The sequence below is a fragment of the Lissotriton vulgaris genome, chromosome 6, assembly GCF_964263255.1.
Source record: "Lissotriton vulgaris chromosome 6, aLisVul1.2, whole genome shotgun sequence".
NCBI classification, from domain to species: domain Eukaryota; kingdom Metazoa; phylum Chordata; class Amphibia; order Caudata; family Salamandridae; genus Lissotriton; species Lissotriton vulgaris.
In genome coordinates this window covers 899,111,713-899,139,597 of record NC_141694.1, presented here as the reverse complement: position 1 = coordinate 899,139,597, position 27,885 = coordinate 899,111,713, and the positions used below count along the sequence as shown (strand labels likewise).

The 27,885-nt window shown below is 48.7% G+C and overlaps 1 protein-coding gene across 1 annotated transcript in view; it reads right to left on the bottom strand.

Annotated features, from left to right (window-relative positions):
• Window positions 1-4,552: 4,552 nt before the first annotated feature.
• Window positions 4,553-27,885, bottom strand: part of BUB1 (BUB1 mitotic checkpoint serine/threonine kinase) — a 1,006,269-nt gene continuing 982,936 nt past the window's right edge. Inside the window, exon 32 of the mRNA XM_086926890.1 lies at window positions 4,553-5,469. Coding sequence (XP_086783016.1) covers window positions 5,274-5,469 — 196 coding nt within the window. The 3' untranslated portion in view covers window positions 4,553-5,273. The remainder of the gene's footprint in view (window positions 5,470-27,885) is intronic.

Sequence of the window (27,885 nt, the reverse complement as noted above, 5' to 3'; positions counted from 1 at the left end):
GACCGTGGCTCTGTTGGCTGCTGGCCGGCCCTTTTTGCTCTGTCTTTTTGCTTGGATTATCTGCACCAGATTAGCCCCGAGAATAGGCCTTCTGTCGTTTGCTCTTGGCTGCTTGACAAGCCTTCTGCGGGGTTTTTTCCTGCGATTCTTTCTGTTGTCCTCTGCTGTGGAAGGTTCTTCCTAAGAGGGTTCCCATGTCTTGGGACTAACATACCCCAGGTGGGGTGGCGGTAGCTGTTATATAGCTTGTTCTGTGCTTGGAAGTTGTGGTCGCCTTCGGGCCTCTGCTCTCCAAGGCGTTTAAGTACGTTGCAGGTGCAGTTTCCTTCCTGGTGGTGGGACTGCCTTTGGAAGCGCCTTGGGGTATCCTTCTCCGGGGTCGCTGCGTTGTTAGCCATGTCTGCCCTGCCATTTGCGACCTGGTGTCATGACTATGGTTCCATATCTTTTTGTGTCGTGTGTGCAGGCCCTTTTCTAGAGTGTGTCCGGGGCCTTCTTTGCCTTTTAGCTCTCTGTATTGGGGGCTGGGATGGATTTCTGTTCCTCCCTCTTTCAGGCGCACCCTGCATGGTCTTCCTGGGTGTCCCTGGGCTGCTCTATCTGCCTCTGCCTGCTTATCGCTGTAGGCGCTGTTCTGTCTAATCTCTTGATTTTTAGCTGTAGCGGGATCAGCTGCCCTCTTCGCAGGATGTGTTCCTGGGTGGGAGGGGACTTGCCTGCCTTCTGCCTCGTCTCTTTGGGGTCTCTAGGTCGATCTTATTTCTCTTCCTGGTCTTGGCCCTGGATGGTGTTCGTTGCCTGATGTAGGCTTGGGGTGCTTCGGCCTCCCCTTGCCCTTCCTCTGTGGAGTGTGAACGGGCTTCTTCTTTCTGCATCCACCTTGGGATCAGTGGTTTTCTGACTATAGGGGTTTCCCCTTGCCAGGGGGACAGGGCTCCTCGCCCTGTCCATCGGACCCGTCTCCTATGGAACCCTCTGTTATGTCCAGGCTGGTGGGGTCCTCTCGCAGACCCTCCTTCCCCGTGGGTATGGCTAGGGTATCTATTCTACGTTAAGGAATCTGCGGCTAGTAGTCTCTTTCAGATGTACAAGTTACTTACCTTCAGCAATGATGTATCTGGTAGAGACGATTCTAGCCACAGATTACGCACGACTCACCCTTCCTCCCCGTTCTGCGAGAGCCCTCTATCTGCTTTCCGCATTCGCCTGCCTCTGGGTGCTTGGTCTTCTGCGATTGCCTCTTTCACTCCTCCCTGGGGGGATGCTTGTTTGGTGGGGTTGCATCCATCCCTCCCTTCTGGGACATGACTGATAGGTTGATGGGTGCTCCGGCGTCCCTACACTCTGGTCTTCCAATTTGGGGCCTTTTCATATTTCATATTTCTCCTTCCTTTTTCCTTGTTTGGAGTTTCGGACTCATGTGCAGTCCTCTGAGTTGGGGTCTTAGGCTGGGCCTCAGCCTTGGCTCCTTTCAAGGGATGTGACTTTCCCTGATGGCGTTGTCTTGGGGTAAATTGTTGTTACTCTTCTGTCTTTCACTGTTAATGGACTGTGGTTGCAGGCTTCTCCGTTTGCTGCACAGTTTTTCATATGCTTTTCCTGTCTCCAGGGCGAATTTTGTATTTGGTGCAGGGTTACTTTGCAGTGGCTGTGACTGCTCTTCCCTTCTATGACTTTTTGTGCCACAGTGCCTGGCACGTTTCCGAATGGGCTGTTCCCCACCATTCGCTTTTTTCCTTTCTGTTTATCTGCTGTTTCGCACACTATTCCCATATTCTCAGTTTTTGTTTGGGATGGCTCCGCATTGTGGCATGGAAAAGTTCTCCGAAGAAAACTGATGTCAGCGCACCGGGGTGGGGCTTATGTGACCTCGCTGATGTCACGCCCGTGGACGATGTCAGGGCTGAGTCAGGCAGTACCGCCCCCGGCACGCAGAGATGCTGGGAAAAGAAAAATTTGCTGGATCCAGTCTCACGCCTGGGGATAATTCTAGGTTAAGGAATCTGCGGCTAGAATCGTCTCTACCAGATACATCGTTAACGAAGGTAAGTAACTTGTACTACAATTGCAATTTAAACTGTATTGTTACTGCAAAGTATAAATCACTTTCCTGTGCCAGGTTGGTTAGTTCTAAGAAATAAATATAACTAAATAATATTTTTATACAAAGCAAATTGGTCTGAGTTCAGTCTTTGAGTGTGTGCAATTATTTGCTGATTGAGTGTGTAAAACAAATGCTTAACACTACCCTCTGTAAAGCCTTACTGCTCTACCACAAATAGAAACTAAGGTGCTATCTACTTTTTCCTCCATCTACCTTTGGGGTTCCACTGGACTCTGAGCACACTATACCTCATTTTGGTATAGTATATACAGAGCCAGCTTCCTACACTAAGGACTTATCAGGGTACACCAGTAGCCAATATGGAGTGTACCTAAGTACTCACCATGTCCAATTTAGGGAAGAAGCACAGAGACAGGGGTCCTGATTAGCAGGATCCCAGTCAGACTTGCCAGAAAAACCTATGATTGTGTTTAGGGCTCCCATCTCTGACTGACAAATTGCCCAATCCATCAATCTTCCCCATTGAAGTAAAAAGCACCAAAATTACCAAATGTTGTCCCCTCCGGAAATAGAAAAGGAAGTTCTGGATGAGAACACAGCAACATCTACAGTAATTTCTAGCATAGCCTACATTTCGTTTTTCTTAGTTTTAATGGTGTTGCATGTGTCAAACAAAAAAAGTAGGCTATGATCTGGGTTAAAAATATATTTATGATATTTTCAATTTAAAATAAATGGTACTGCACCATTATGGAGCTAGAGGAGCCAGTTGCGTTTTCATTTGTTCCATGAAGAGGCTATTTGTGCCATAAATACAAACATTAAATTAATGCTCTGTTTGTTCCCTCAGTCTATTGGGTCAGTATGAAAGTATGAATGTTATGCGGTCTGTGGGTAAAAGGACATGGTGAGTCAGTTTTACCAGCTGGAACATCCATTTTCTAATTGCATCACTTTGTTACCACAGGGGATTTCCCATGCACACATGTCCACACCCATTACTTCCAGCCTCAACTCCCCCATGCATTAGATCTTTTGGGTATTAAAGCTAGTTCGGACTCTAAAGGGATCCCCGTACTTCCTCGACTTGCACGAATGCTTTATAGGGGGCGATTTCAAGAATCCTACAGTGTTCTGCTCCTCAGAATTGGGGGAATGAATCCAAAAATCCAGTTCAACAAACCTGGAAATGTTCAGATCTTTTTTAAAGAGACTCCAGAAGGAAGGTCTTGCGATGGCACTGTTGCCCTCCCAAGAAGACTCCACAGCTAAGGGAGACAAAAGGCACAGCTGTGGAACAAGACTGGAACGGTATCAATTTATTACAGTGGCCTTTATACTCATGAAGGGTAGGAGACGGGTAGGATGCTCCACCTTAGCTGTGGTCACTCAGCAAGATACTGGCTTGTTGTGTGGCCTATGCAGGGAGCATTTTGGTGTTGTGTGTGATGACTTGCACGGTGCTCTTTTATCATGTGTATCCACAAAACAACCCTGAATCTCCATGGCTGCACTCATCAGGTATATGAATCTTTGCAGCTGCAGTAGCCGGCTCTCTGGATCTTCAGGCTGAACTAAGATCTTTGTGAGAACAGTCCAGTGCTTTTGGATTCTTCCTTGAAGCCATTCAGTCATTAAGGATGTAGTGCAAAGGAAAACGTTAACATGCTTTCTCACAGGGATAAGCGCCAGTTTGTCCATGCCAGCAAAGAAGACATTGATGCAGCGGAACACACCTCTCCCACACCTCTCCCACAACTTCACCCTCACTAGAATAATCTTGTTTGTTTGTGATGGGAGGACTCCCTTTGCCACACCTTTTGGTCTGACAAGCACAAAGTACAGTTGTAGCCAGTCAATTAACTCGCCGGCTTCCGAGTTCCATTTAGCAACCTCAGGACCATCAGTGTGAGAGGCCTCCAGTCACGCAGCAGCACTTGCTTTGAGACTCAAGGAACAAAATGAACAAATCTGCCGAAATGTGGTGATTGAATTTGCAAGCAGAAGACGGTTTTCTCTGGACTTGTGTACTTTTCGTATATATAGCCACAATCTCCTGACTGTGGGTCAGATATGGAAGCACTTATTTTGTGATTCACATTCTTAGGAGTGAAATGTAAAGTTCCCTTCTGGCATTACAGCGTTAAATGATCGACACCATCATTTCCATTACAGTATTTTTAAAAGTAGGTTATTTTTAACTTTACATAATATAGCTTAACAGTTAAAATGTATTGTGCTAACTTTGTTATGTTCCTTCACACTTGAAGAGAATCATTACACAAGGTCGTCGTACCGTACTGTGGAACTGACTTTCCCTCCAACAGAGCCAATTTTTACGCCAAATCCGCCACGCAACCCCTCTTACATGTCATCGTTAGAGTAGATGCCAGTCTTTCAGTTTAAAGGCTAAAAATGTACACTTGGTTCGAAAATGAAATAAACACGAGGAAGGTAAAGTGTAGAATAAACGATTCTAGCCCAAAATAATTTATTATAAATTATACACTTTATTTTTTTTTACAAAACGCTTTACACGCTTTACATTTGCTGCTCTTATGAAGTAGGTTCCGCACATGTAAAAAGACAAATAACGTCACTTACTAACTACTGAGAAGTCTAGATCTAAAATGTATAACAAAACGAACAAAAGCATTTTTTTAAAAGGGATCTATATTCAAGTGTACAATACATGGGTAAAGTTTAAGATGATGCTTCTATGGAATGCAATCCGTCTTCTTTGGATGCAGAGTCCTAAAGAGTTCAAGAGTTCTTGGTGACTTAATAATCACCAACCAGAAGATTCAGCTATCAACCTGTTTTAATATCCGCCCCACTAGATTCTATGTGTGGCGATAGACATTCAAGAACTGTCTAAGTGGATAAAAGGAGCCATGCCTGATCCGACATTGCATCAGACCTCTTCATGCAGCTAACAAAGCAATGGTAGGACACTTAAGATGTGTCTACAACTCCCAAAGCCACTGAAGATCTCTTTCAGATTGAACCAGTTGCTGTCTGCAAGTAAGGTCGAAATCTTGGGTGCTTAACCAATCTCAGACGCTATGCTTAATTTATAGTTATTTAATACATTAAAATTTTTTACGCCAATGTGTTCTGCAGGAAAACTATAGGTATGAACAAGTCTGTACTGTGCATTCAAGCAGATAAGAAAATGTCATAGTTTGGCACGGACAAACAAATTTGCTCATTTTCGGGAGGGCTTATTTTCCATGAGCAACACCAGTAATCGACTGCGAAGATACTTTATCTTGGTAGCATACGTCTCTTGGAACAAGGCAACAAGTTTTTGCCGGAGTTCTTTCAAAGGAGATTGACCATAGCAGTCTGGTATATTCAGGAGGGAGTGAAAGAAGTCCAACCAGATGTCTGTATGAGGAAGCCTAAAGCAAAATAGAAGATCAACTTTAGGATGAACTGCTCCAGGTTGCCAACAAGAAAGCATAGCAATAGAAAAAGAAGTTAGTACTAAAATAAGCTGTGCTGCAGTTTGACGAACTCGAATTTTATTCCAAAACAGGAAAAGGAAAACTTACTCACCTATTACTGTAGTTCCTGTGAATATTTCTCTCACTGCATATTACCAAGATTTGTGATCTAGATAAACAAGTCACTTACCTTTGGTAACACTGTTTCTGGTAGGGACTATATACCCACAGGATGCTCACCTTTTAAATATTTCCTCAGGCATCAGACTGGATCCGAAAACCTCTAAGTAGTATTGATGTGCACCACCAGGTGTCACTGTGTGGCTCCACACTAACACTGTTCCACTCTGGAAATGACATGCCTAGCCAATATAGACACCACTTGAAAGCAACTGATGTTAGTGGGCGCAAGGCTGTTCGCGACCCCAGACGCAGAGCCCCAACAGAACATTGGCGTCAACCAATGTGCATATTCCTAGACTTGGGATCTTACTGGAAAGAGTCAGATTCACAGAATGGGAGGGTCGGTTAGGAATCTGCTGTTAGGCTCTAACAGAAAAAGCATTACCAAAGGCAAGTGACTTTCTTGTGCTAGAGATTTCCAACTGCAGTTTCCTAAACTTTCAAATCGATAACAAAGCAATTCCTATTCGGTGGTGGGTCTGTGAACTGACAACCTCATAGCTGCTATGGAACGTCCAGCTCCAGTGCTGGACGTTCCATTGCGCAGGTGAGGTTCGAACGTTCAACGGCCGACGGCAGCACTACGGAGGTAGTGGTGCCGTCAGCCGCCGAACGTGCGCAGCACCTAAGGGGTTACAAGAAAAAGTCATGTAGGACAGAGCAAGAGAAATGCACTTCTCAGACAACCTGTTTATCCAGACCCTAGTGTTTGGTGAACATATGGCGGGATCCCCAGGTAGATGCCTAACAGATGTCCAGGACAGGAACCCCACATGCCAATACAGTGCTGGCAACCTTGGCTCTGGTGGAATGAGCTCTTAACCTTCTGGGGACTGCTTCTTGGCCATTGCAGAGAATAGTTTGATTCAGCGAAAAGGTCCTGTTTGGAGGCATGTATGGCTGTAGATACACATGCTGTGTATTCTCCTGTATTCTAGTGTTGGGCTCGGATGTGTGCAAGTTGTTTGTTTTCGAAGAAGTCTTCTGAGTCACGAGGTAGAATGACTTATCTTGGTGATAATGTGCATGGGCATTGACTCCACTGTTAGATTATTTTCTTTCCACCGTCTGGTTTGGATGTGGGCTCCTGTTCAACACCATTGCAGTGCTCTTTTTGGTTCACACAGTACCTTCCCTCCATCAGTATTGTACTTCGATCGCGTTCCACTTCTTTCCTGTGCGAGTTGATGTTGTAATACTTGAATCAAGTCGGATCTACCGCGGCTCTCCTGGGCCTTGCCAGACGGAGCCTACTCCAGTCTGTCGCATCTCTCCACCATACCTCGATGGTGATGGAACAAACGCCCTTTTGGTATTGTCCTTGCTGCCACATTAAATACTCTCAGACCGATCTACATCAGATCTGCAATTTGTCTCTTTCACTCTGCGACTGTCGTGCCCGCTATCTCGCTCTATTGCAGAGGAGAAAAGAAGATATGCCAAACCTTTTTGGTCCCGGTGGCATATAGAGTGGGGGACACCATCCACAGCCATCAGCTGCAGATGGAGTACCTATTCAGTAGTCTGAGTATGGCACCCTCTTCCCACTATCCCGAGCCGCCTTCTGCTAAAAAGCATGCAGCCCCTCTGGACCATCAGAGACAGGCTTTCGGGCTGCCACGGCTTTCGGGCCATGGTCGACACAGCAACTGCTTCGAATGCCCCACCCAGCTACAGCTTGGCTCCGAAGAAAGCTTCCAAACCAGGTGCTTCGAAACCGACTACCCTGGCACTGAGTCGACCCTCGGCATTGACTTCATTCGCTTCGGCACCAAGCGAACTATTGACGCTGAATTAAAATACATTTTCGGAACCAAAGACATCAGCGTTGATCTCCAATTCCGACACCAGTTGAACCCATCCTCCATAAGTGTGGATCGTCCGCTACAGTCTTCACTCTGCAGTGGTGGAACACCAACAACCTGTTGCAGGGGTGGCCTTTCCTTGACTTTGTTCCGCAGACCATTGCTACAACAGACGCATCACTCTCAGGGTGGGGCACACACTTGCAGGATCTAACTGTGCAGGGTCTTTGGGAGTTCAAATACCAGGATCTCCACATGAACTACATGGAACTTTAGCTGTTCACTTAGCATTGAAAGCCTTCCTGCCTCACTCAATAGGCAAGGTTGTCGCTGTCAGACAGACAATATACTACCTTCAGAAAACAGGGAGGGGGATACAGGCTCTACACAGCTCTCCGCTATCTCAGATCACTTGGCTATAAGCCACAGTAGTCAACTGTTTGTGGAATACCTTCCTGGGATGGACAGCTATTTTGCTGACCACCTCAGCAGGATTCGGCAACAAGTCCAAAAAAGGGAACCAACCCACAAGTCCTCCTCTCTTACTTTCACAAATGCGGGCTCCCTCATAGATTTGTTTGCTTCGAAAACCTTTATTTCGGTCGCTAGGACCATAAAAGTATACACAGATCAACAGAATAACGAACAAACATGAGCAATTCATACAATTGTAGAGAGCACTCTATAGAATATTACAGTTGCTAGTTATAACTCATAGTACTCGATTTTACCGGAAAAATAGGGTAGGAGATGGGGAGGACAAGAAAGTGGGCATAAGTGGGAAACAATCATTTCCACTGAGCAGACAGACAAGAGATAGAAAAAATATTTCAATAAATAATTTAAAAATAGGCAATTTACAATAAAATTACTTTCGTCATAAAAGCTTATATTTACAAAAGCAAATAAAAATCTGTATCTCAAAAATATTAATCTCATGCTGGTTACATTATATTAATGTGGGATGCCGAGAGGCAGTATATGATTATTTTTCCTTTTTGATAAAGCCCCATCTCCTTCGCCACATTGTATTTAAGTAGCGTGAAACCGAAAATACAATGGGTTTGGATGTGTCATATTTTAAGACTCAGAATGCCTCCCTGCAATGCTCAAACCCCAGATTCCGGCAGAGTTGTAATAGCCAGTAACGCCTCTCTTTCTGATAACCAGGGCAAAAAAATAAAACATGCAATTCTGTTTCCTCTTGTATTATGCAAGCAGGGCACCTATCCTCGTTCTGCCCAGCCCATTTGTTGGTAAAGGAACGTACCGGTAAAGTACTATGTCTAAACTGGACATACAGTTTCTTTGCCGCTTGTGGAAGGATATCATCCATAAAGGTTTCGAGTTTATAGTTGTCCTTCACTGTAAGGAACTGAGATGTGAGGATGCCCAGTTTTGGGTTTGAATGCATGGTCTGAAGCTTTTGGGTGCGATAGATCCTTGGAAGTAAAGCTCGAGGGACTAATAGCCCCTGGTGTACTCCACAAGGATGGTTGACCGAGCTTTTCACACTCATGCTTCACAAGTGCGAACCAAGGGACCTTTTTCAGCAGACCCGGGTAGGATAGGAGCTCGCTAGTTTCTGCCTGGTATGATGCTAGGTTGGGAGTCACCCAGAGTCTTCGCCAAACGATTAGAGGTCTTAAAGCGACCTCTTCTTCAATTGGTGGGATGCCCAGATCTAATCGCAAAGGAATTAGCGGGGTACCCGCTGGAAGGCCCAAAATTTGTCTTAGGAAACTGTTCTCCACTACAGTCAGGGGAGTGGACGAGTAGTGTCCCCAAAGTTCTGCCCCGTACAGTGTGGCTCCCCTCGCTTGTGCCCTATACATTTCAATTGCGGGCCAATAGGTTTGAATGGTGATTCCCTTGCCAATTTGGCTATGCTCCAGCAATCTGGGATAACTTGAGCTTTGCTTTGGCTATCTGGGCCGCCCACTGCATGTCTTCTGTGAGAGTGACGACCAGGCACTCAAAGACGGAGACCCTTTCCAAAGCTATCCCATTCAGTTGTGGATTGGGCCGTGTTGCCTTAGGCGGATTAACAATCAAACTTAGTTTTAGTGGTGTTAATCGACAGGCCCCTAGTGTTGCAAAATCCAGAAAAGCTATCCAGTAACCTCTGGATACCCATCAATGTCTTGGATAACAGGAGGGTATCGTCAGAAAACATCAAGGCTGCCACCTTGGTGTTTGCTAACTTTGGAGCATCATTGTCTACGACCTCAGCCAGTAGTGGGATGAGTGCGTTGACAAAAAGGCAGAACAGGGTCGGTGCAAGCACACAGCCCTGTCTCACACCTCTGCCAACTGGGAGCCTCTTGGTCAATTCTCCTCCCCTTCCACATCTTACTTGGGCATAGGTGGCACCATGCAGCTTGATTAGCAGATCAAGTAGATAGGAAGGGATCCCCATATCTCTTAAGACCCCTCAAAGTTTGGGTCTGGGCACGAGGTCAAAGGTGTTTTCAGGTCCATGAATATCAAATAGAGGCTGCCACCCTCTATTGATACCGTCTTCCAAGTAATTAGTTGAAATCTAAATACTTGGTCCACCGTGGAGGTGTTCTTCCTGAATCCTGCTTGATAGGGACTAATGATGTCATTTTCTTCCAGCCAGCCTTGGATCTGGTCTAATATTACCCGAGCAAACAGTTTGTGCGTGACATCGATCAAACTGATCGGTCTATAGTTTGCAGGGTATAAAGGAGAGCCCTTTTTAAATATTGGGACGATTTCGAACCCGGCCCAGGTATCAGGAATGGGCATGCCGTTCATGATGGCATTGAATAGCACCCACAAATAAGGGCCCCAAATAGACGGTTCTTCCCGGAACAGGTCCCCGGGGAGTTTGTCTAAGCCAGGTGCTTTTCCGGCTGGTAATTTTTCTAACGCTACAATGACCTTGCGTAATGTTATCCCTTCATAGACCTTATTTACCTGTCTAGTAGCTGGTACTGGTTGATCTTCTACGCAAACAGTATGTAAACTAAGTGTGCCCGTAGGTTCTATTTGAGCATCCTGTTCTGGCTCGGTTGCAAACAGAGCTGTGAAATGCTCGGTCCACAATTCAGCTGGTAGATTTGGCTCGCCTGCAGGATTACCCTCCTTAATACCCGTTCTTACTATTGCCCAAAAAGTTTTCATGTCCCGAGTCAGTAGGGCGGTTTTAATATCCGATCATTTGTTTTCTTCCCAGGACAGTTTTGCACTAGAGACAACTTCTTTGTACTGGGCCCGCCTGATTTTTGTTAGGCACTTATTTTTCCCTTTGATAGCCACTAGCAATGCTGTCTTGGCCTTGCAACACTCGTCATTATACCACTTATATGGTGGCATTCTGTTTTTTTTTTCTACGACTAGTAGGATTTAAAATATTAGCTAAATTGTCTATGAGCTGATTATGGAGTGTTGCAACCAAGTGAGTATGGGCTGTATTAACCCCATCGATCATAGTGGTGCCAAGTTCCTGCAATATTGGAATAACCATTTCATACAGCGATTTCAACTTCTCTGGTGACTGTTTCATTATCCCCCACTTTATTCTTAGTTAGTGAGAATTAACCTATCATCAATGGGGGTGTTACTAGCAGGTGATATACCTGAATTCGGGACCCTGTAAGTTAATATCAAAACATTATGGTCACACGTGAGATGACCTCAAAGTCAATGACACTGTGCCAAGACCTACACTCGACCATAATGTAGTCTATTTGAGAAGCCTGGCCCGTTCTATTAAATGTGTGCTTACTCGGCCTATCCGAGGGAGTACGGCCATTACAGGCCCTCAGGGAGTGATTCAGGAAGATGGCATTAGTTTGTAAAACTAGGGGAGACCATGATTTAACTGGACAGGTTTGGGGATTAGGTATAGCCCACTGTAGATCCACTCGTTGGTAATGACATCATACGCGCCTGCAATCGCAGACAACGCTAAATGGCCAAACCTAGCCTCCAGTTCCCACACACACACAGTCCAGCGTAAATGCACCATGGATGAATTGGTCAGGAATATTTGCCTACGCTTTTCCTCCTCTCCCTCTACCTCCATTTGTTTCAGAGGCTTCGGCAAACTTCCCTCATGCTCATCTTGGTAGCTCCCATATAGGCTCGCCAGCCAAGGTTCACAACTTTGCTTGACCTCTCTCTGGTACGGCAGAAGGGGATCCCAAACGTGCTGGACTTTCTCACCCAGAACCATAGAGAAATCAGGCACCAAGATCCCTGGACCCTCAACCTTACGATCTGCCTCCTGGGGTCATAGAATTTTTATACCGTAATCTTCCACTTCAGTGAATGAGCATGCTCAAATAAGCCCGCAGACCTATCACCCATGCCTGCTACACAGCCAAATGGAAAATATTTGTCTTCTACTGTCACTCAAAACAAATTGACCCTTTCAAAACTACGTAACAAAGCATTGTTTGTTACTTGCTTCACTTACAAATTTCTGGGCTAGCTTTTACCTCCATATGCTTGCATCTAGCTGCAGTGGCTGCCTATCTTCAAAATAAACAACACATTTCTCTTTTCAAAATACCAGTTATTAAAGCCTTCATGGAAGTTCTCAAAAGAGTGATTTCTCCCTGGCTTCCACCAGGAACCTCATGGAATTTTAAAATTGTACTTACCCGGCCCACGGACCCTCCATTTGCGCCCCTTCATGCTTGCCCCCTTTAATTTCTATCTTGGAAGGTTGCATTTCAAATTGCTATTACCTCATTCAGGCGTGTCCGTGAGCTACAAGCATTAACCCTGGAAGAACCTTTCTTTCAAATACACAGGGACAGGGTTGTCCTCTGCTCCAACCCCAAATTTCTACCAAAGGCAGTTCTCAATTCTATCTTAATCAGTCAATCGACATGCCTGCTTTTTTGACCCCCACAAACAGACTCAGTTGCGGAACAAGCTCTCCATACTGTGGATGTAAAGCGAGTCCTCATGTACTACATTGATAGGACTAGGACTTTTAGAAAAACAACTATTTGTAACTTTCGCCCAACCTCATAAAGGGAAGGCTATATCCAAATGAGGTATTGCCAGATGGATAGGTAAATGCATTTAAACAGGTTATGCTAAAGCCAAAAGGGTTCTACTTACTACTCCTAGAGCACGCTCTACGTGAAAGAAAGGAGCCTGTATGGCCTTCTTTGGGAACATCTCAATAGCGGATATATGCGAAGCAGCTACCTGGTCTAAACCACACACTTACACAAAACACTACTATGTAGATGTTCTAGCACACCAACAAGCTAATGCTAGTCAGGCAGTTCTTTGTACACTTTTCAAACCACAGCAAGATCCCGGGCTAGCCACCACTTTTAGCGAGGACTGCTTGACAGTCTCTGCATAGCATGTGTATCTACAGCCACACATGCCTCGAATGCAAAGAACATGTTACTTACCTTCAGTAATGCTTTTTCTGGTAGATTCAGTCTCTGCCTGTGGATTCCTCACCTTTTGAATTACCCTAGAGCCAGTATTTCACAGAAACTTTATCATGACTCTCCAAAGTCGATGAGGACAACACAATAGCACAGCTCTGCACGCTACTCCATAAGACGTCACCGAAGCCATAAGACGACCTCATTGGCATGCTGACATCAGTTCCACCCATTGTTTCCATGCCTTTGAGGCTAGCGGGTGGACTGACAACATATTACAAGTATACACAGTATACAATATATACACAGTATATAAATGAAAGAAAAAGGAAAACCAGGAAAAGCTAAAGCCAAGACATTTCCTAACAACAAGCATCATAGCAATGCAAATTAAAAAGAAATAGAAGAATGTCAAGCACTAAAACCTTTCCACTATACGTAGGTAGACAACGCGGAAAAGGGTGGGTCAGTGAGGAATCCACAGGCAGATGCTTTATCCACCAGAAAAGCGTTACTGACGTTTTGAGAAAGTGCCATCTTTCTTGCATTGGTATGCCCCCACTTTTTGCTGAATTGCTGATGTGCTTTGACTGAGTGTGCCCTGGGCTCCTGCCAACCAGGTGCCCAGGGCCTGTGTTCCTTCCCTAAAACTGTGTTGAAACTAAAACCCAATTGGCCTCTCTGGCCACCAGTCAGCCCCTAGTAAATGGTACTCTAGGTACCCAGGGCCTAATGACCAGGAGACGCATAAGGGCTGCAGCACTTATTGTGCCACCCTTAGGGGCCCTGTACCCTGGCACCCACTCACTGTCTTGGCAGGCTGAGTGTAAAAGTACAGAACCAAACAGAGTCGACATGGCACACATCCCTGTGTGCCATGCCCACAAACCCACTGCCCTGGCATACCTCAGCCATCCCTCTAGCTGGGCGCCCTATGCCAGTGGTGTGGGCACAGGAGCATGAGCCCTGTGCCCCTACAGTACCCAGGGCCATTCCTGGGCACTAAGTGCAGTGATGCCATTAAGAGTATATGTTGCTGGAATGTTGTCATTACAAACTCCACAGCACCATAATGGCTACACTGAAGACTGACAAGTTTGATATCAAACTTCTCAGCACATTAAACCCACACTGATGCCAGTGTGGGATTTAATGTAAAATGCACTACAGAGGGCATCTTAGAGATGCCCCTGAAACCTAACCTACAATCCACGTCCTGTCTGAGAGGCTGCCTAGGCTGACACACAGCAGACATGTTGCTGGAGCCCTTGGTGGAGAGCCCTCGCTCTCCTGGGCCTGCAACAATGCACATCCTGGGACGAGGAGCCAAGCCTCCTCCTCCAGCATGGGCAGTGGAAGCTTCAAAGGCATTCCGCCTTTGGGAACTACTCCAGACCATTTGCTGTACTCAGCGACTGGCCCCACCAGTTCTGACCCCCACTCTGGTGGGTAGACTGGCGGGAAATCCTACATCAGGAAGGGGGGGGTGTGCCAGCCTGTGCCAACTCCACCCCTCAGGTGGGAGAGGCGAGGTGAAGCACGACCCCGGGCTCCGGCCATCTTGAAGATGGGGAGCCCAGCCCAATCACAGCTAGGCTCCTGCCCCCCTCCCACAGGAGAGGAGCAGGCTAGGGCATGTACCCACCCCCTAGCCAAGGGAGTGGGTACACCCCCTAGCCTTGGTCCCTGCCCTAGCCCTACCTGTAACACCCCTAAATTTAGTATTTTGGGGCACCCTGAACCTTCCTTCCTCAGGTCCAGATTGCAACAACAAGAAGACCAAGAAAGAAGACGACCTACTGTGCAGCTGCTAACAAAAGGATGACACCCATTGAATTGGCACCAGAACCCTACAGGCCTGTTGATCCTAGAATCTGCTCTTGCGAAACTCCGGCGTCCCAAGCGGACAGCAACCTCAACAACCCCGGAGGACCTGCCTGCCTGCCTGCAACCTTCCAAAAGACTGGGACTCCCTCGAACAGTGGTTCTGCTCAAACAGCAATACCCCTGGTGCCAGCCAGGAACTGCGAATCCGGCCCACTCTGCACCCGGCAAGCCCGGTGTGTGCCGGAGTGATCCAAGACCACGAGGACATCCCCCCGGCGACTGGGACCCGAAGTCCAGTGCCCAAAGACCATCCTTGATGACCCAGACGACGCCTGCAACCTTAGAACCAGGGACCCATCAAACCGCGACCAGCCGAGGGTAAGATTTACTGACACCAAAAGACACCCCTGCACCGGCGCCCTGCGGCCTCCTGTGCCCTCCTTTGGAGTACCTACCTCTTCTCCAAGATCCCAACTTACCTCTCGAAGTGGTGGTCGCACCTGAAGAATCTCCGTCCCGAGCCTGCAGCCATTGTTCACTTTTTAACTTTCCCATTGGATAACATTGAGCGCCCGACGGCTCAAAAGTGCCATGCACCCAGCTACCAGAGTGCCGCTGGAAGTTCAACTACTACCCTACTCTACTTCCCCACTTGCCCTGAGTAAGTAACCAGGAGCTCAGCTCCCACAGCCGTGTGGCCTGCTTGCTTGCAGCCATCAACCAAAGGCCCCCTCCATTGGATTGCAATAGGCCTACTCTCTCTGCACCTGGCTGCCCCAGTGCCGCTGAGGGTGTAACAATTGTACATTTCCAACCCTGGGAGACCCCCGAGTCGATGCCCAGAAACTTAACTCTACCAGTCAAGTACACACTGTACCCTACTATGGTCCAGTATATATAGAGCCACTTTCTTCCAGACGTTAAGTAACTTGCACTTCTGATAGATACATCTGCCTGTGGATTCCTCACCTTTTGAATTGAATCCCCAAGCAGTCTCTCTCCCAGCATAGGGTGTCCACCTACTCATACCAAAAAGTCCTGCAGCACAGAACGTGCATAATGGCCGTCCCACACCTACGAATCCAAGCAATAATATTTTGCAAAAGTGTGGAGGGAGGCCCATGTTGCCACCTTACAGATGTCTACCACAGGGACACCTCTACCCAAAGCTGAAGTTGAAGACTTTGCTCAAGTAGAATGATTTCAGATACCTTCAGGGGACTCCTTGGCCAAGGCGTAGCATATCTTGATGCACAAGATGATCCACCTGGAAAGCGTTCTCATGTGGACAGCTTGGCCCTTCATTCGTCCCATGTAACCAACGAATAGCTGGTTGTCCAGCTTCAAGTTCTTGGTCCTGCCCAAGTAGAAGCTGACCTCCTTTCTAGGGTCCAGGTGATGAATTCTCTCCTCCTCCTTGGGAGGGTGAGGGGGAGGATAGAAAGTAGGTAAGGTGACTGACTGTCCTAGATGAAAATGAGTAACCACCTTAGACAGGAAAGCGGCTCTGGTCCTAATAACCATCTAGTCTGCATGGATGATTGTAAAAGGAGGCTGAAGCTCACTTACCCTCCCGGCAGAGGTAATAGCATTAAGAAAAACAGTCTTGAATGTGAGAAGCCTCAACTGACAACTATGAAGAGGATCGAAAGGAGATCCCATCAGGAAAGTGAGAACCAGATTTAAGTCTCACTGAGGCATAATAAAGGGAGTGGGAGGAAATCTATTAGTGAGGCCCTTAATGAACCTCATAACTAAAGACTGATAAAGCTGACGAGTAACCCTTAACCGTTGCCACAGCACAACCTTGCTGGGCCAAGGAAAGTGAAAAGCTAAGTACATCAGACAAATGGGCCTTCAAGGGATAAATCGAGCTCTCTCCATACCACTTCACAAATCTGGCCCATCTACAGGAACAAACTGATTCGGAGGAGTGTCTCCTGGCAGATAAAGTAACATCCACCACATCCTGTGGGAGAGAGAAAGAACTCAGGTTGCCCCGTTCAATCTCCACTCCAGGCATGAAGGTGCAGGCTCTGGAGGAGGGGGTGCAGAACCTGCCCTTGCAACTGCAAGAGGAGGTCTGCCCTGCGAGGGAGACAGAGCAGAGGGTGCAATGAGAGAATGAAGACGGTCTGTGTATATCACACCCTTCTTGACCAATCCAGGGTGATCAAAATGACTTGTGCCCGGTCTTGGTGAATCTTCCTCAGAACCAGAGGAATCAAGGGTGTGGGAGGGAGCACATAAAGAAGCAGTGAGCCCCGATCTAACTGAAACGCACCCCCAACGCTCCCCGCATCAGATACTGGAGACTGCAGAACGACGGGCAGTGCGTACTTGTGAGTGGCAAACAGGTCCAACCGAGGAAATACCCACATCTCAATAATGTGATGGACCACCCCTTGATGAAGACGCCACTTGTGATTGGCCGCGTATTGCTGTGGGCCAGAGTCATAGACCCTACTCTTCCCTGTTTGTTGATGTACCACATTGCGGTAGTGTTGTTTGTTAGGACCAGAACTCACTGACCACGAAGGGAGGAAAGAAAGGCTTTGCGAGCTAAACATATCGCCCGCAATTCTAGAAGATTGATGTGAAGCAATCTATCCTTTGGGAGACCAAAAACCCTTGATCTACAGATCCTCCAGATGAGCACCCCCCTAGAGTGGCAGCATCTGTTATCACTGTGGCCACCGGAGAAGGAGGTTGAAGCGGCTTACCTGGAGACAGGTTGCCTGAAACACTCCACCAAAACATATCTATTGCAGTGTCTCTGGAGATCCTGACCACCTCCCTAAGATCTCTGTAGTGTTGAAACCACTGCCTGTGGAGGCACCACTGGAGGGCCCTCATACGTCAGCGTGCATGGTTGACCAACTATATTCAGGAAGTGAACAGACCGAGCAGGAGCAAGTCCATCAGGAATGGAACTTCCCCTCCAACTTGAAACAATGGAATCATAGCCTGGATGTCAAGAATCCTCTGAGAAGGCGTAAAGGCACAATTCACAGTAGTGTCCAGTACAGCGCGCCTATGAACAGGTTGCACTGAGAGGGCATGAAAAGAAGGGCTTGGACAGCACACCTCTTGTCACTTACTAGTTATACAGACATCAATGACATATATGGTATAAGTAGCCCCATTCAGTTTAGGTATAGAGACATTAACAACAACTATAGTCAAACATAAGGATCCCAGACTTGTATTAATCTTGATAGTCTTTATTCCAAAAATCCCTTCAATAAAAGCTCCCAGCACACAACTTGCCGACACGTGTTTCGTCTTAAAGAGACTTTTTCAAGGCAATGGAAATAGGTCTGCCAAAGAAATCCGGACGGTTATAGGACCAAGTTTGGTCTCCAATATAAATGGTAAATCTGTTTCAAACCGACGATCCGAAATGAAAGTAAATACTCATTTTCTAATATCAATATTAGCGAAAATCACCAAAGTTGCTCGCTGGTCGGCACGTATTAGTATTGTGGCATACTGTGCAACCACCGTAGCCTCCCAGCTTACAAATATTTCAGAAACCGGCCACAACCATGATAAGTCCTGACCTTATGGGCAGTACGGCCCACAAAGAATCTCCGCCCTCCGACTCCCGATGCAGGTTGTACTGAGAGGGCACCAGGTGAGATTTGGGTACATTTATCAAAAAACCCAAGTAAAACAACAGCCGAGCCGTTATTTGCAGATAATGCAGCACCAACTCTTCGCCTTGAGCAGCCCGTCATCTAGATAGGGGAATACCGGAATTCCCAACCTTCTGAGATGAGCTGCAACCACGCCATAACCTTTGTGAAGACTCAAAGTGCGTAAGTAAGTCCGAACGGAAGGACCGCAAATTGGTAGTTTTGGGATCCCACCATAAAACGGAGATACATCGGATGTGACTTCAGTATGGGATTGTGGAAATACGCATCCTGCTAATCGATTAACACCATCTAGTCTTCCTGCTGCAGCACCAGAAGAACCTGAGCTAGGGTCAACATCTTGAACTTCTCCTGCTTGAGGTAAAAATTCAAGATCCTGAGGACCAGGATTGGTCTCAAAAGCCACTCCTTTTTGGGGATCAGGACATATTGGGAGTAACAACTTTGACCCCCTTTCCTGCTCAGGAACCACCTCTATTGCACCTTTCTGAAGAAAGGCCAGGACCACCTGCTGAAGGAGCTGGAGATGGTTCTCCGAACACCAGCCCTGGCAAGGAGGGTAAGGAGGGGGAAACTCCTAGAAAGGTAGCGCATACCCATTTTATACGGGATTCAAACCCCAAAGATCTGATGTAACAGATTTCCAATTTTGTACTCTTACGGGACCGACATGCTCCAAGATGGGGTATCTAGAGCTGCTTCCCTGTGGAACCAGTGGAAGATCCCAACCAGTCGTGCCTCCTGATAGCCACTGAAGAGCCCATCAGCCTGGCGACTGAGCCTGCCGTATCCGCACCTGACTGAATCACTTCATGGGCTACAGCCCGAGTATCAGCCAACACTTCCAAAAAGTGACCTCGTACATCATCAGGCAGTTTAAGAGCCACCTCCTTGGTTGAGTCTATCAAAGCGTGGATATATTTTCCCAACAAGCATGTGGCGTTAATAGATTTTACGGCCATGCTTGCTGATGAGAACACCTTTTTGTCTGATTGCACCAGCTTTTTGAAGTCCCTATCCCCCGCGGTGGTGGGGAAGGATCCTGACGAATGTTTGGATGAACATGAAGCTTGAACCACCAAGCTCTCTGGAGAAGGGTGGGAGGTTAGAAAAGCAAGATCCCCCGGAGCAGGCTTGTGGCTTCTTGCCACTTTTCTTGAAACCGCCGGAGCAAACAAAGGGTTCTGCCACACATTCAGAATCGGTTAACGCCTCATCAAATGTCAGTAAAGCCTCAACCACTGAAAACGGAGAGTGCAAAACTTCAGTCAGACTATCAGACCTGACCTCAGCTGTGGGCAATTGCAGATCCGACAGGTTAGCAGCCTTCCTGATGACAGTATGATAAAGAGCCACGTCCTGAGAAGGCACTGTCTTTGGGGAAGAAAGCTCCCACTCCAGGGAAGTGTCCAAACCACTAGCGCCCTCAAGACCTTAAAAGTCATCCACAGTGTCAATTATTTCCCCCTCTTCAGCTTGTTCCTGCTGTCCCTGGTGGTACTCTTCTTCCAAAAGCCTCTGGGCCTCCCTCCTGGAGTGCAACTTCGGGAGTGGCCTTGGCTGCGCCAGGCGCGGCGACATCGGTGCAGAAGCAGGAGTGACGGGTTTAACTCACTTGTACGGCGTGACCCGATGAGGTCAAACAGTGAAATCACCACTTAAACAGGCAAACATGCATTTAAACAAGATTTTTTATGGAGATCTAATTTCTGGATATAATTCCTGGATCACTAGGTACAGAGAGGCACCTGATGTTCACTTCTAAGTAAGTACCTCTGAATTAAAACTCTGATTCTAACTTAAGCTTTTGTGCACGCACATGGCACAAGTTATGCATGCCAACGGTTGATCTCACGCCTTAGCGTGCTTTAAACATCATGTCATCTTGTTTAAATGCATGTTTGCCTGTTTAAGTGGTGATTTCACGGTTTACGACCTCATCGGGTCATGTCGTACAAGTGAGTTAAACCCGTCGCTTCAGGTTTACAACTGTTTGTCTGAAATTCACGTAACCCGTAAATGCAAGCATCACGGTTCCTTATGTGACCTTGCTTAGAAATCAGATTAAATGCATGGCATCACTGTTGTCGGGTACTTTTGACTGCATTTTTAGAACTATCCCCTGACGAAGGGCTGGTTGCCCGAAATGAATCGGGAGGGATTGCAATTTAGGATTGACGATTGCCATATATAATTTCATTTGCTGATGTATCATCACTGGCTTTAAGTGACTATGTGAAAAGATATCCTATGAAGATGAGGAATAAATAAACATCATTATATATAAGTTTGAAACAGCTCTTGTGTCATGGTGGAGTTTGATATTCAAACAACCCTGTGAGTGGGTTTTCTCGCTGTGCCCAGGGGAACGGACCCTACCCAGGGAACGCTACTTAGACTTGATTTTCACACTCCGTGATCAGAGAGTGATATCCCTGGAGCACACTACAAAATACAAAAAACTCTATATTTGTATTAACAGGTTGTGCGTGTTCATTTAATTATTTTTAACTATATTTAAAGCACTCCAGGGCACAGTCCGCTCTATCTCGAACAAATCAGGAGCCATCAAACGACATGCCCAAATGGCTGGCTTGGAAGTCTTCCAAAAAAACAGTGGACTTCATCCATGCCTGCCTACAAATGGCCACATTCGTGCCAAAAGCCCTGCTGCAGAATTCTGCAGTTTCATGTCAACAGCACATGATGAACTTGGCTGCTTCATAACAATCTTGCATGGCCTGGGAATGTTTGGCCCAGAGCTTCTACCAGGACCATAGGCAATATATTGGCCATGGAATCAGTGTAGCAAGTGTAGCAGCCTATGAGGCAGCTGGCATTCACTGAGCGAAAGCAAAATCTGTTGAGGAAAAAAAACACTTACTAAAAGTCTGTCCTCTGATTCTCTGTCAGGAGTCGTAGGAAATGAGTTTGGGTATACTCTGCTAGCCGAAGCTTGCACTACAAAGCTCTCCACAGTGGAGTGCTCCATGAGGAAAGCTGGCGTGGTCAGAGCACAGTTATGGCATCTGGTGACACAGGTGGGCCTGAGCAGGGTTGAACTCTGGTACCTAGGAGCATATCAGTAAGAGCCCCATTGAGTGGGCCAAGTGACTCAGATGTCGACTGGCCAGGGTGCAACACCTCTCTATGAACAGTGGTTTTAACTCAGAGTGAGAACTGGGGGATCAAGAACATCTGTCAGTCCTTAACATAACCATAACAAAGGAACTGTCTTCTGTGACAGGCCCTGGGGTAACTAGTTCAGTGTCTGAGGAAGCATCCAGACCACCAGCATATTGAAGGTCTTCATTATTATTATTATTATTATTATTACATTTATAGAGCGCACAGCTACCCGGAGGTTTCCCGGCGCTTGCCTTGGGAACCCGTCCTGGCTTTTCCCTGTGAGATAGCCCCTACAGGGCATCCCCAAGGTGAAAGCCAGGCATCCCGCCGCAGGGGGGCCGTTGTGGAGATTAAGCAAGCTTAATGCCCAGAGTTGCAGAGGGAGAACCCATGATTAGAGCAGGCACCGAAGCGAGAATTATCGAGTCCGTGGACATTTGAGCTCAAGACCCTGCCGCGTCGGGAATTGAACCCTGGTCCCGGGTCTGACCTCAGCTTCTGGGTCTGCCTGCTCTACACCGTGAGCCACACTTCTCCACGGCATACAAGTTGTCCTCTTGGTAAGTCTGGGTAATCTCATCCCCAGCATCATAGCCTTCATTATTTGAGTATGGACAGGAGCCCTTATAGAATGTAGAGGCACTGTATTGGCATCAGAAGGGTGGTAAAGAGAATGTGCCTCAGATAAAGGAGTATGCAGTCTTGGTCGGTGTGGTGCTGTCAGACAGCACTATGGGTTGGCCACTGACATCCTGAGTTCATGGCGCAGGCATCACTGGATCGTGTTTTGGCAGGGGTTGTGGTGCTGGGGAGGGAGTTGGTACTAAAATCAGCTGATCCAGAGGGCCCAACTGGTGCCAAGGGAGTACCCATCGGCAAAAGCCCAATTGGGCCCGCTGGCACACCGCATGGGAGCCGGTAACGTGGCAAAAGACTGCAGCATGGCCCCAGAAATTCTGGCTGACACAGAACTAGAGTCAGAATTGGCTCTGATGTAGAGAGACGCCAGCAGAGTGACCTGAAGGCATGAGGACGTCCTCATGCCTTTTCGGGAGATCGACAGTAGCAGGATGGGGCAGAGTCCTACTTGGGCTTTTTGCCCTTCTTGGATTTGCTTGAGGACTTAGATTTTTTAGACAACCGGTCATAGGTGTGATCTCAGGAGCAAGACCACAGGGCCTACTTTAGACCTCAGCCAAATCGGATGCAGAGTCTTGTGGTGCTGCGCCACAAATCTTTGCTTCCCGGTCTCGAACGGCCTTGGGGTGCATCAAGGCACAATGACAGCAGGCCTTCAAATCGTGGTCCCACCAGAGTCAAACCCCATGGGGGTCAGACACAGACATTTGTTTTGCACATTCCTCACAAGGTTTAAACCCTGTATATTTGGGAGGAAACATTTCCGTTGCAATCTGTAGAATTTATTCACAATTACATGTACAGAGTCTCAGTGAGACTAAGGGTAGCTCCTGATCCGCGTCTGTTGGTGCAGAAAGAAAAGAACTGATGTGAACGTGCATAAGTGGTGCCTATATAGGTCGGCGCACATCGAATCCGGAAAGGAACGTTGAGCAGTGTGTGCCATATGGCAGTGCGCAGGGATACTGTTAAAGTTTCGTACGTCTGGGAGAGTATTCAAATGCTAAGGAATTTGCAGTTAGAAGTCTATTGGATGTCATCTATAAAGATACTGTACATTTCTACAAGAATGCAATGAATTTCCAGAAGGATTTCCCTCTATTCTCGCCAACCTCCGGGCTTTGCTGTTTCTTCCGAAAGTGACCCACCCTTTTTATAGAGAAAAAAATGTAAAATAAGTATTTGTGAGGACCATTTCTCAATTTCATTAACTTGATGTGTATTTGATAAGGCTGAAAAAACGTATCCTTGTTAAACGCAACTTAATTAAACCAAGCTAAAGACGTCAACAATGCTTATTTTGAATGATTTTCCTCTCTAAAAAGTGTGGCTCACTTACAGAAGAAATCAGCTAAGACAGGAAGTTAGATTCGACAACAGATTGATGTCCCAGATGGGTTACCAGAGGGCTATAGCAAAATGCAAAATTCAGACAGCTTTCCTGAAACTATAGTAATATAATCTGCAACTGTTGGCAGCTGCACTCATCCTCCTGGACCTCTCTGCAGCGTTCGACACAGTATGCCACCGCACACGGATACAGCGCCTCAGCAACACCGGAATCAAAGAAAAGGCACTGGAGTGGATCATCTCGTTCCTCGATGCACAAGTTACTACTTGTGTAACGATATATCTGTAAGAGACATTAGTTAGTGATAGATTCCTTACCTTAGAATATCCCCAGGCGTCAGACTGGATCCGGAAATTTTTGCGTAGCAATACCCCTGCGCGCTGGTAGGCGTCGTCTGCGGCTCCGCGTCCGTCGTCGGCGTCGTGAGCGCCGGGATGACGTCATCGGAGTATATAGACGGCGCCCATGCGCGCTGACGTCAGTTCTGATAACACAGCTTTTCCGCGCCAGATACGCAGAGCCATGATAGAACTAACACTGGTGCCATTGAAACTAGGGCCCTGAAAGGGGATGACCTTAACCCTAAATATCGGTTCGCAGAACGGGGAGGATGGGAGGGCGGTAAGGAATCTATCACTAACTAATGTCTCTTACAGATATATCGTTACACAAGTAGTAACTTGTGCATCTGAAAGAGACACGTTAGTGATAGATTCCTTACCTTAGAATAGATACCCCAGCAATACCAACCCCGGTGGTGGGTCTGCGAACCAATATCACACCAGAAAGTCCTGGAGGACGGAACGGCCAAAGAAGCCATCCCTCCGGACTTGACTGTCCAGGCAGTAGTGTCTTGCGAACGTGTGCAGCGAGGCCCACGTGGCTGCCTGACAGATGTCCTGCAGGGGGACACCGCGGCCCAGGGCAGTTGTCGTTGCCGTGGCCCGTGTGGAGTGAGCCCGCAATCCAGCCGGGGGCTCCTTCCTCGCCATGGAGTAGCATGCTTGGATGCACAAGATGATCCACCTGGAGATGGTCCTCTTGTGTACAGCCTTTCCCTTCTTCGCGCCCACGTAACCAACGAAGAGTTGGTCATCCACCCGGAATTGGCGAGTGCGGTCTAGGTAGTAGGAGAGCGCACGTTTTGGATCCAGACGGTGGAGCCTCTCCTCCTCTTTCGAGGGATGCGGAGGCGGAAAGAAGGTGGGCAAGGTGATGGACTGCCCGATGTGGAAGGCCGTGACAACCTTGGGCAGGAAGGAAGGTCGTGTACGCAACACCACCTTATCAGGATGAACAGACAGGAAAGGCGGAGAAGAAGAAAGAGCCTGGAGCTCACTCACCCTCCTGGCAGAGGTGATGGCAACCAGGAAGGCCGTCTTCAGCGTAAGGAGACGAAGAGGACAGTTATGAAGTGGCTCAAAGGGAGCACACATCAGATAGGTGAGAACAAGATTCAAGTCCCACTGGGGCATCACGAAGGGAACAGGAGGGAACATGTGCGTGATGCCCTTCAGAAATCTACTCACTATAGGGGACTTGAACAAAGAAGGCTGATCTGGTAGCCTCAAGAAGGCTGAAAGAGCAGAAAGGTACCCTTTAAGAGTGCCCAGAGCAGAGCCCTGCTGGGCAAGGGAAAGAAGAAAGAGCAGCACTTCCGAAAGGGGTGCAGAGAGGGGATCCACAGCCTTTGCTGCGCACCATGCCACAAATCTATTCCACCGGCAGGCGTATACCGACTTCGTGGAGGGACGCCTGGCTGCCAGAATGATGTCACAGACTTCGGGAGGCAAGTCAAATGGCCTCAGCTGCCGCCGCTCAATCTCCAAGCTTGTAGGTGGAGACTGGACAGGTTCGGGTGCAGGACCGTCCCCTGCTGCTGCGACAGAAGGTCCTCCCGAAGAGGCAGACGAATCGGGGGATCGACTGACATGCTGAGTAGCTCGGGATACCAGTATCTTCGAGCCCAGTCCGGAGCCACAAGGATAACTTGGGCCCGGTCGCGCCTGATCTTCTTCAGCACTCTGGGCAGAAGTGGTATAGGCGGAAAGGCGTACAACAGGCCGCAGCTCCACTCGCGACGAAAAGCGTCTCCGAGCGAGTGCCGCCTTGGAAACTCCAACGCGCAGAACTGCTGACATTGCGCGTTCTCTTCTGTGGCGAATAGAGCTAACCAAGGCTCTCCCCACTGTCGAAAGAGACCTTGCGCCACGTCCGAGTTCAGACGCCATTCGTGATCCATCATGCACCTGCGGCTGAGTTCGTCCGCCCTGGCATTCAGAGAACCTGCCAGGTGTTGAACCACCAGAGTCACGCCCTGATGTTCCAGCCACTGCCAGAGGCGCAGAGCCTCCTGGCAAAGGGTCCACGACCCCACACCGCCCTGTTTGTTGCAGTACCACATGGCGGTGGTGTTGTCGGTGAACACTTGCACCACGCTCCCCCTGACAGAGGGGAGGAATGCCTTCAGTGCAAGACGAATCGCCCGCAGCTCCAGAAGGTTGATGTGGAGCCGGGACTCCGCCGGAGACCAGAGGCCTCTGATCTCCGCCTCTCCCATGTGGCCTCCCCAGCCCTGGAGGGACGCGTCCGTCACAACTACGTGCTCCGGCTGGGGTAGAGAGAGGGGTCTGCCACTGACCCAGTCGCGGTCCGTGAGCCACCACTGCAGTTGCTTCGCAGTGCCCTCCGAGATCAGGACATGATCGGACAGGTTGCCCTGATGCTGGGCCCACTGAAACTTCAGGTCCCACTGCAGAGCCCGCATCCGCCACCTGGCGTGACGCACCAGAAGGATGCAGGAGGCCATCAGCCCCAGAAGCCGCAGCGTCAACCTGACCGAGACCCGGGATAACGGCCCGAAGATAGGAATCAGAGCCTGAATATCCCGAACCCGCTGCTCGGGTGGGTAAACCCGAAACTGCGCCGAGTCGAGAACCGCTCCGATGAAGAGGAGCTTCTGAGAGGGACACAGGTGTGACTTCGGCACGTTGATGGAGAACCCCAGCAAGTGCAGGAGGTCGGCCGTAGTCTGGAGGTGGCTGACGACTGTCTGGGGCGAGCCCGCCTTCAACAACCAGTCGTCGAGGTAGGGGAAGACTGATACCCCTTGCCTGCGCAGATGGGCTGCGACCACCGCCATCACCTTCGTGAACACCCGTGGGGCGCTGGTAAGGCCGAAGGGGAGCACGGTAAACTGAAAGTGCTCTTGGCCTACCGTGAACCGCAGGTAACGCCGGTGGGCCGGCAGGACGGGGATGTGGAAATAGGCGTCCTGCAAGTCCAACGCTACCATCCAGTCTCCTGGGTCCAGGGCAGCCAGGACCTGAGCCAAAGTGAGCATCTTGAACTTCTCCGTCCGGAGGAAGCCGTTGACGTTCCGTAGATCCAAGATAGGGCGTAGGCCCCCTTTGCCCTTCTTGGGTACCAGAAAGTAGTGGGAATAACAGCCACGTCCTACTTCTGGCCCAGGAACGCGCTCGATGACCCTCTTGGCCAAGAGGGCCGAAACCTCCTCTTGCAGAAGTTGCAAGTGATCCCCCGACACACGGTGGTATTGAGGTGGCATGGATGGAGGGGAAGACTCGAAGGGGAGGGAGAAACCCCTTCGGACAATTTGCAGCACCCACCTGTCCGAAGTGACTGTATGCCAGTGGGAGAGGTGATGGCGAACCCTGCCTCCCACAGGCGTCACATGGGCCTGAAAGCTCGGACTAGGAAGGTTTTGAGGCGGGGGCTGCTGAGGGAGGTGTGGACTGGCCTCGCCGCTGGCCCCGACCACCGCCACGGCGGTTCCCACGGCCGCCACCGCGTTGCTGAACATTCTGCGGCGCGTGGCTGGCGGTCCGTGGTGGGGCGCCCCTTCCGTGGCCACGAAAGGAGCGAAAGGCACCCGATTGCTGGCGTGGGGCCGCAAGGCCCAAGGACTTGGCCGTGGCCCTGGAGTCCTTAAAACGTTCCAGCGCATGGTCTGCCTTGTCGCCGAAGAGGCGACGGCCATCAAACGGCATGTCCAGGAGAGTGGCCTGGACATCGGCCGAGAAATTGGCGGACCTCAACCAGGCGTGGCGTCGAACCGCCACCGTCGTTGCCATCGCCCTGCCCAGTGAGTCCGTGGTATCCAGCCCACACCGGATGGAAAAGCGTGCCGCATCTCGGCCGTCCGCAAGGGTTTGGCTGAGTTTAGCCCTGACCTCCTCAGGGCATTGTGGCAGCACCTCCGCAACCGTGTCCCACAGAGTGTGGGTGTAGCGGCCCAAGAGACAGTTGGTGTTCACTGACCGGAGCCCTAGGCTCACAGACGAGAAGACCTTCTTCCCGAACTGCTCATATCTCTTGGATTCCCTGTCGGGCGGGGCCGACGGGAATGCGGTCTGGGAGTTGGAGGCCTG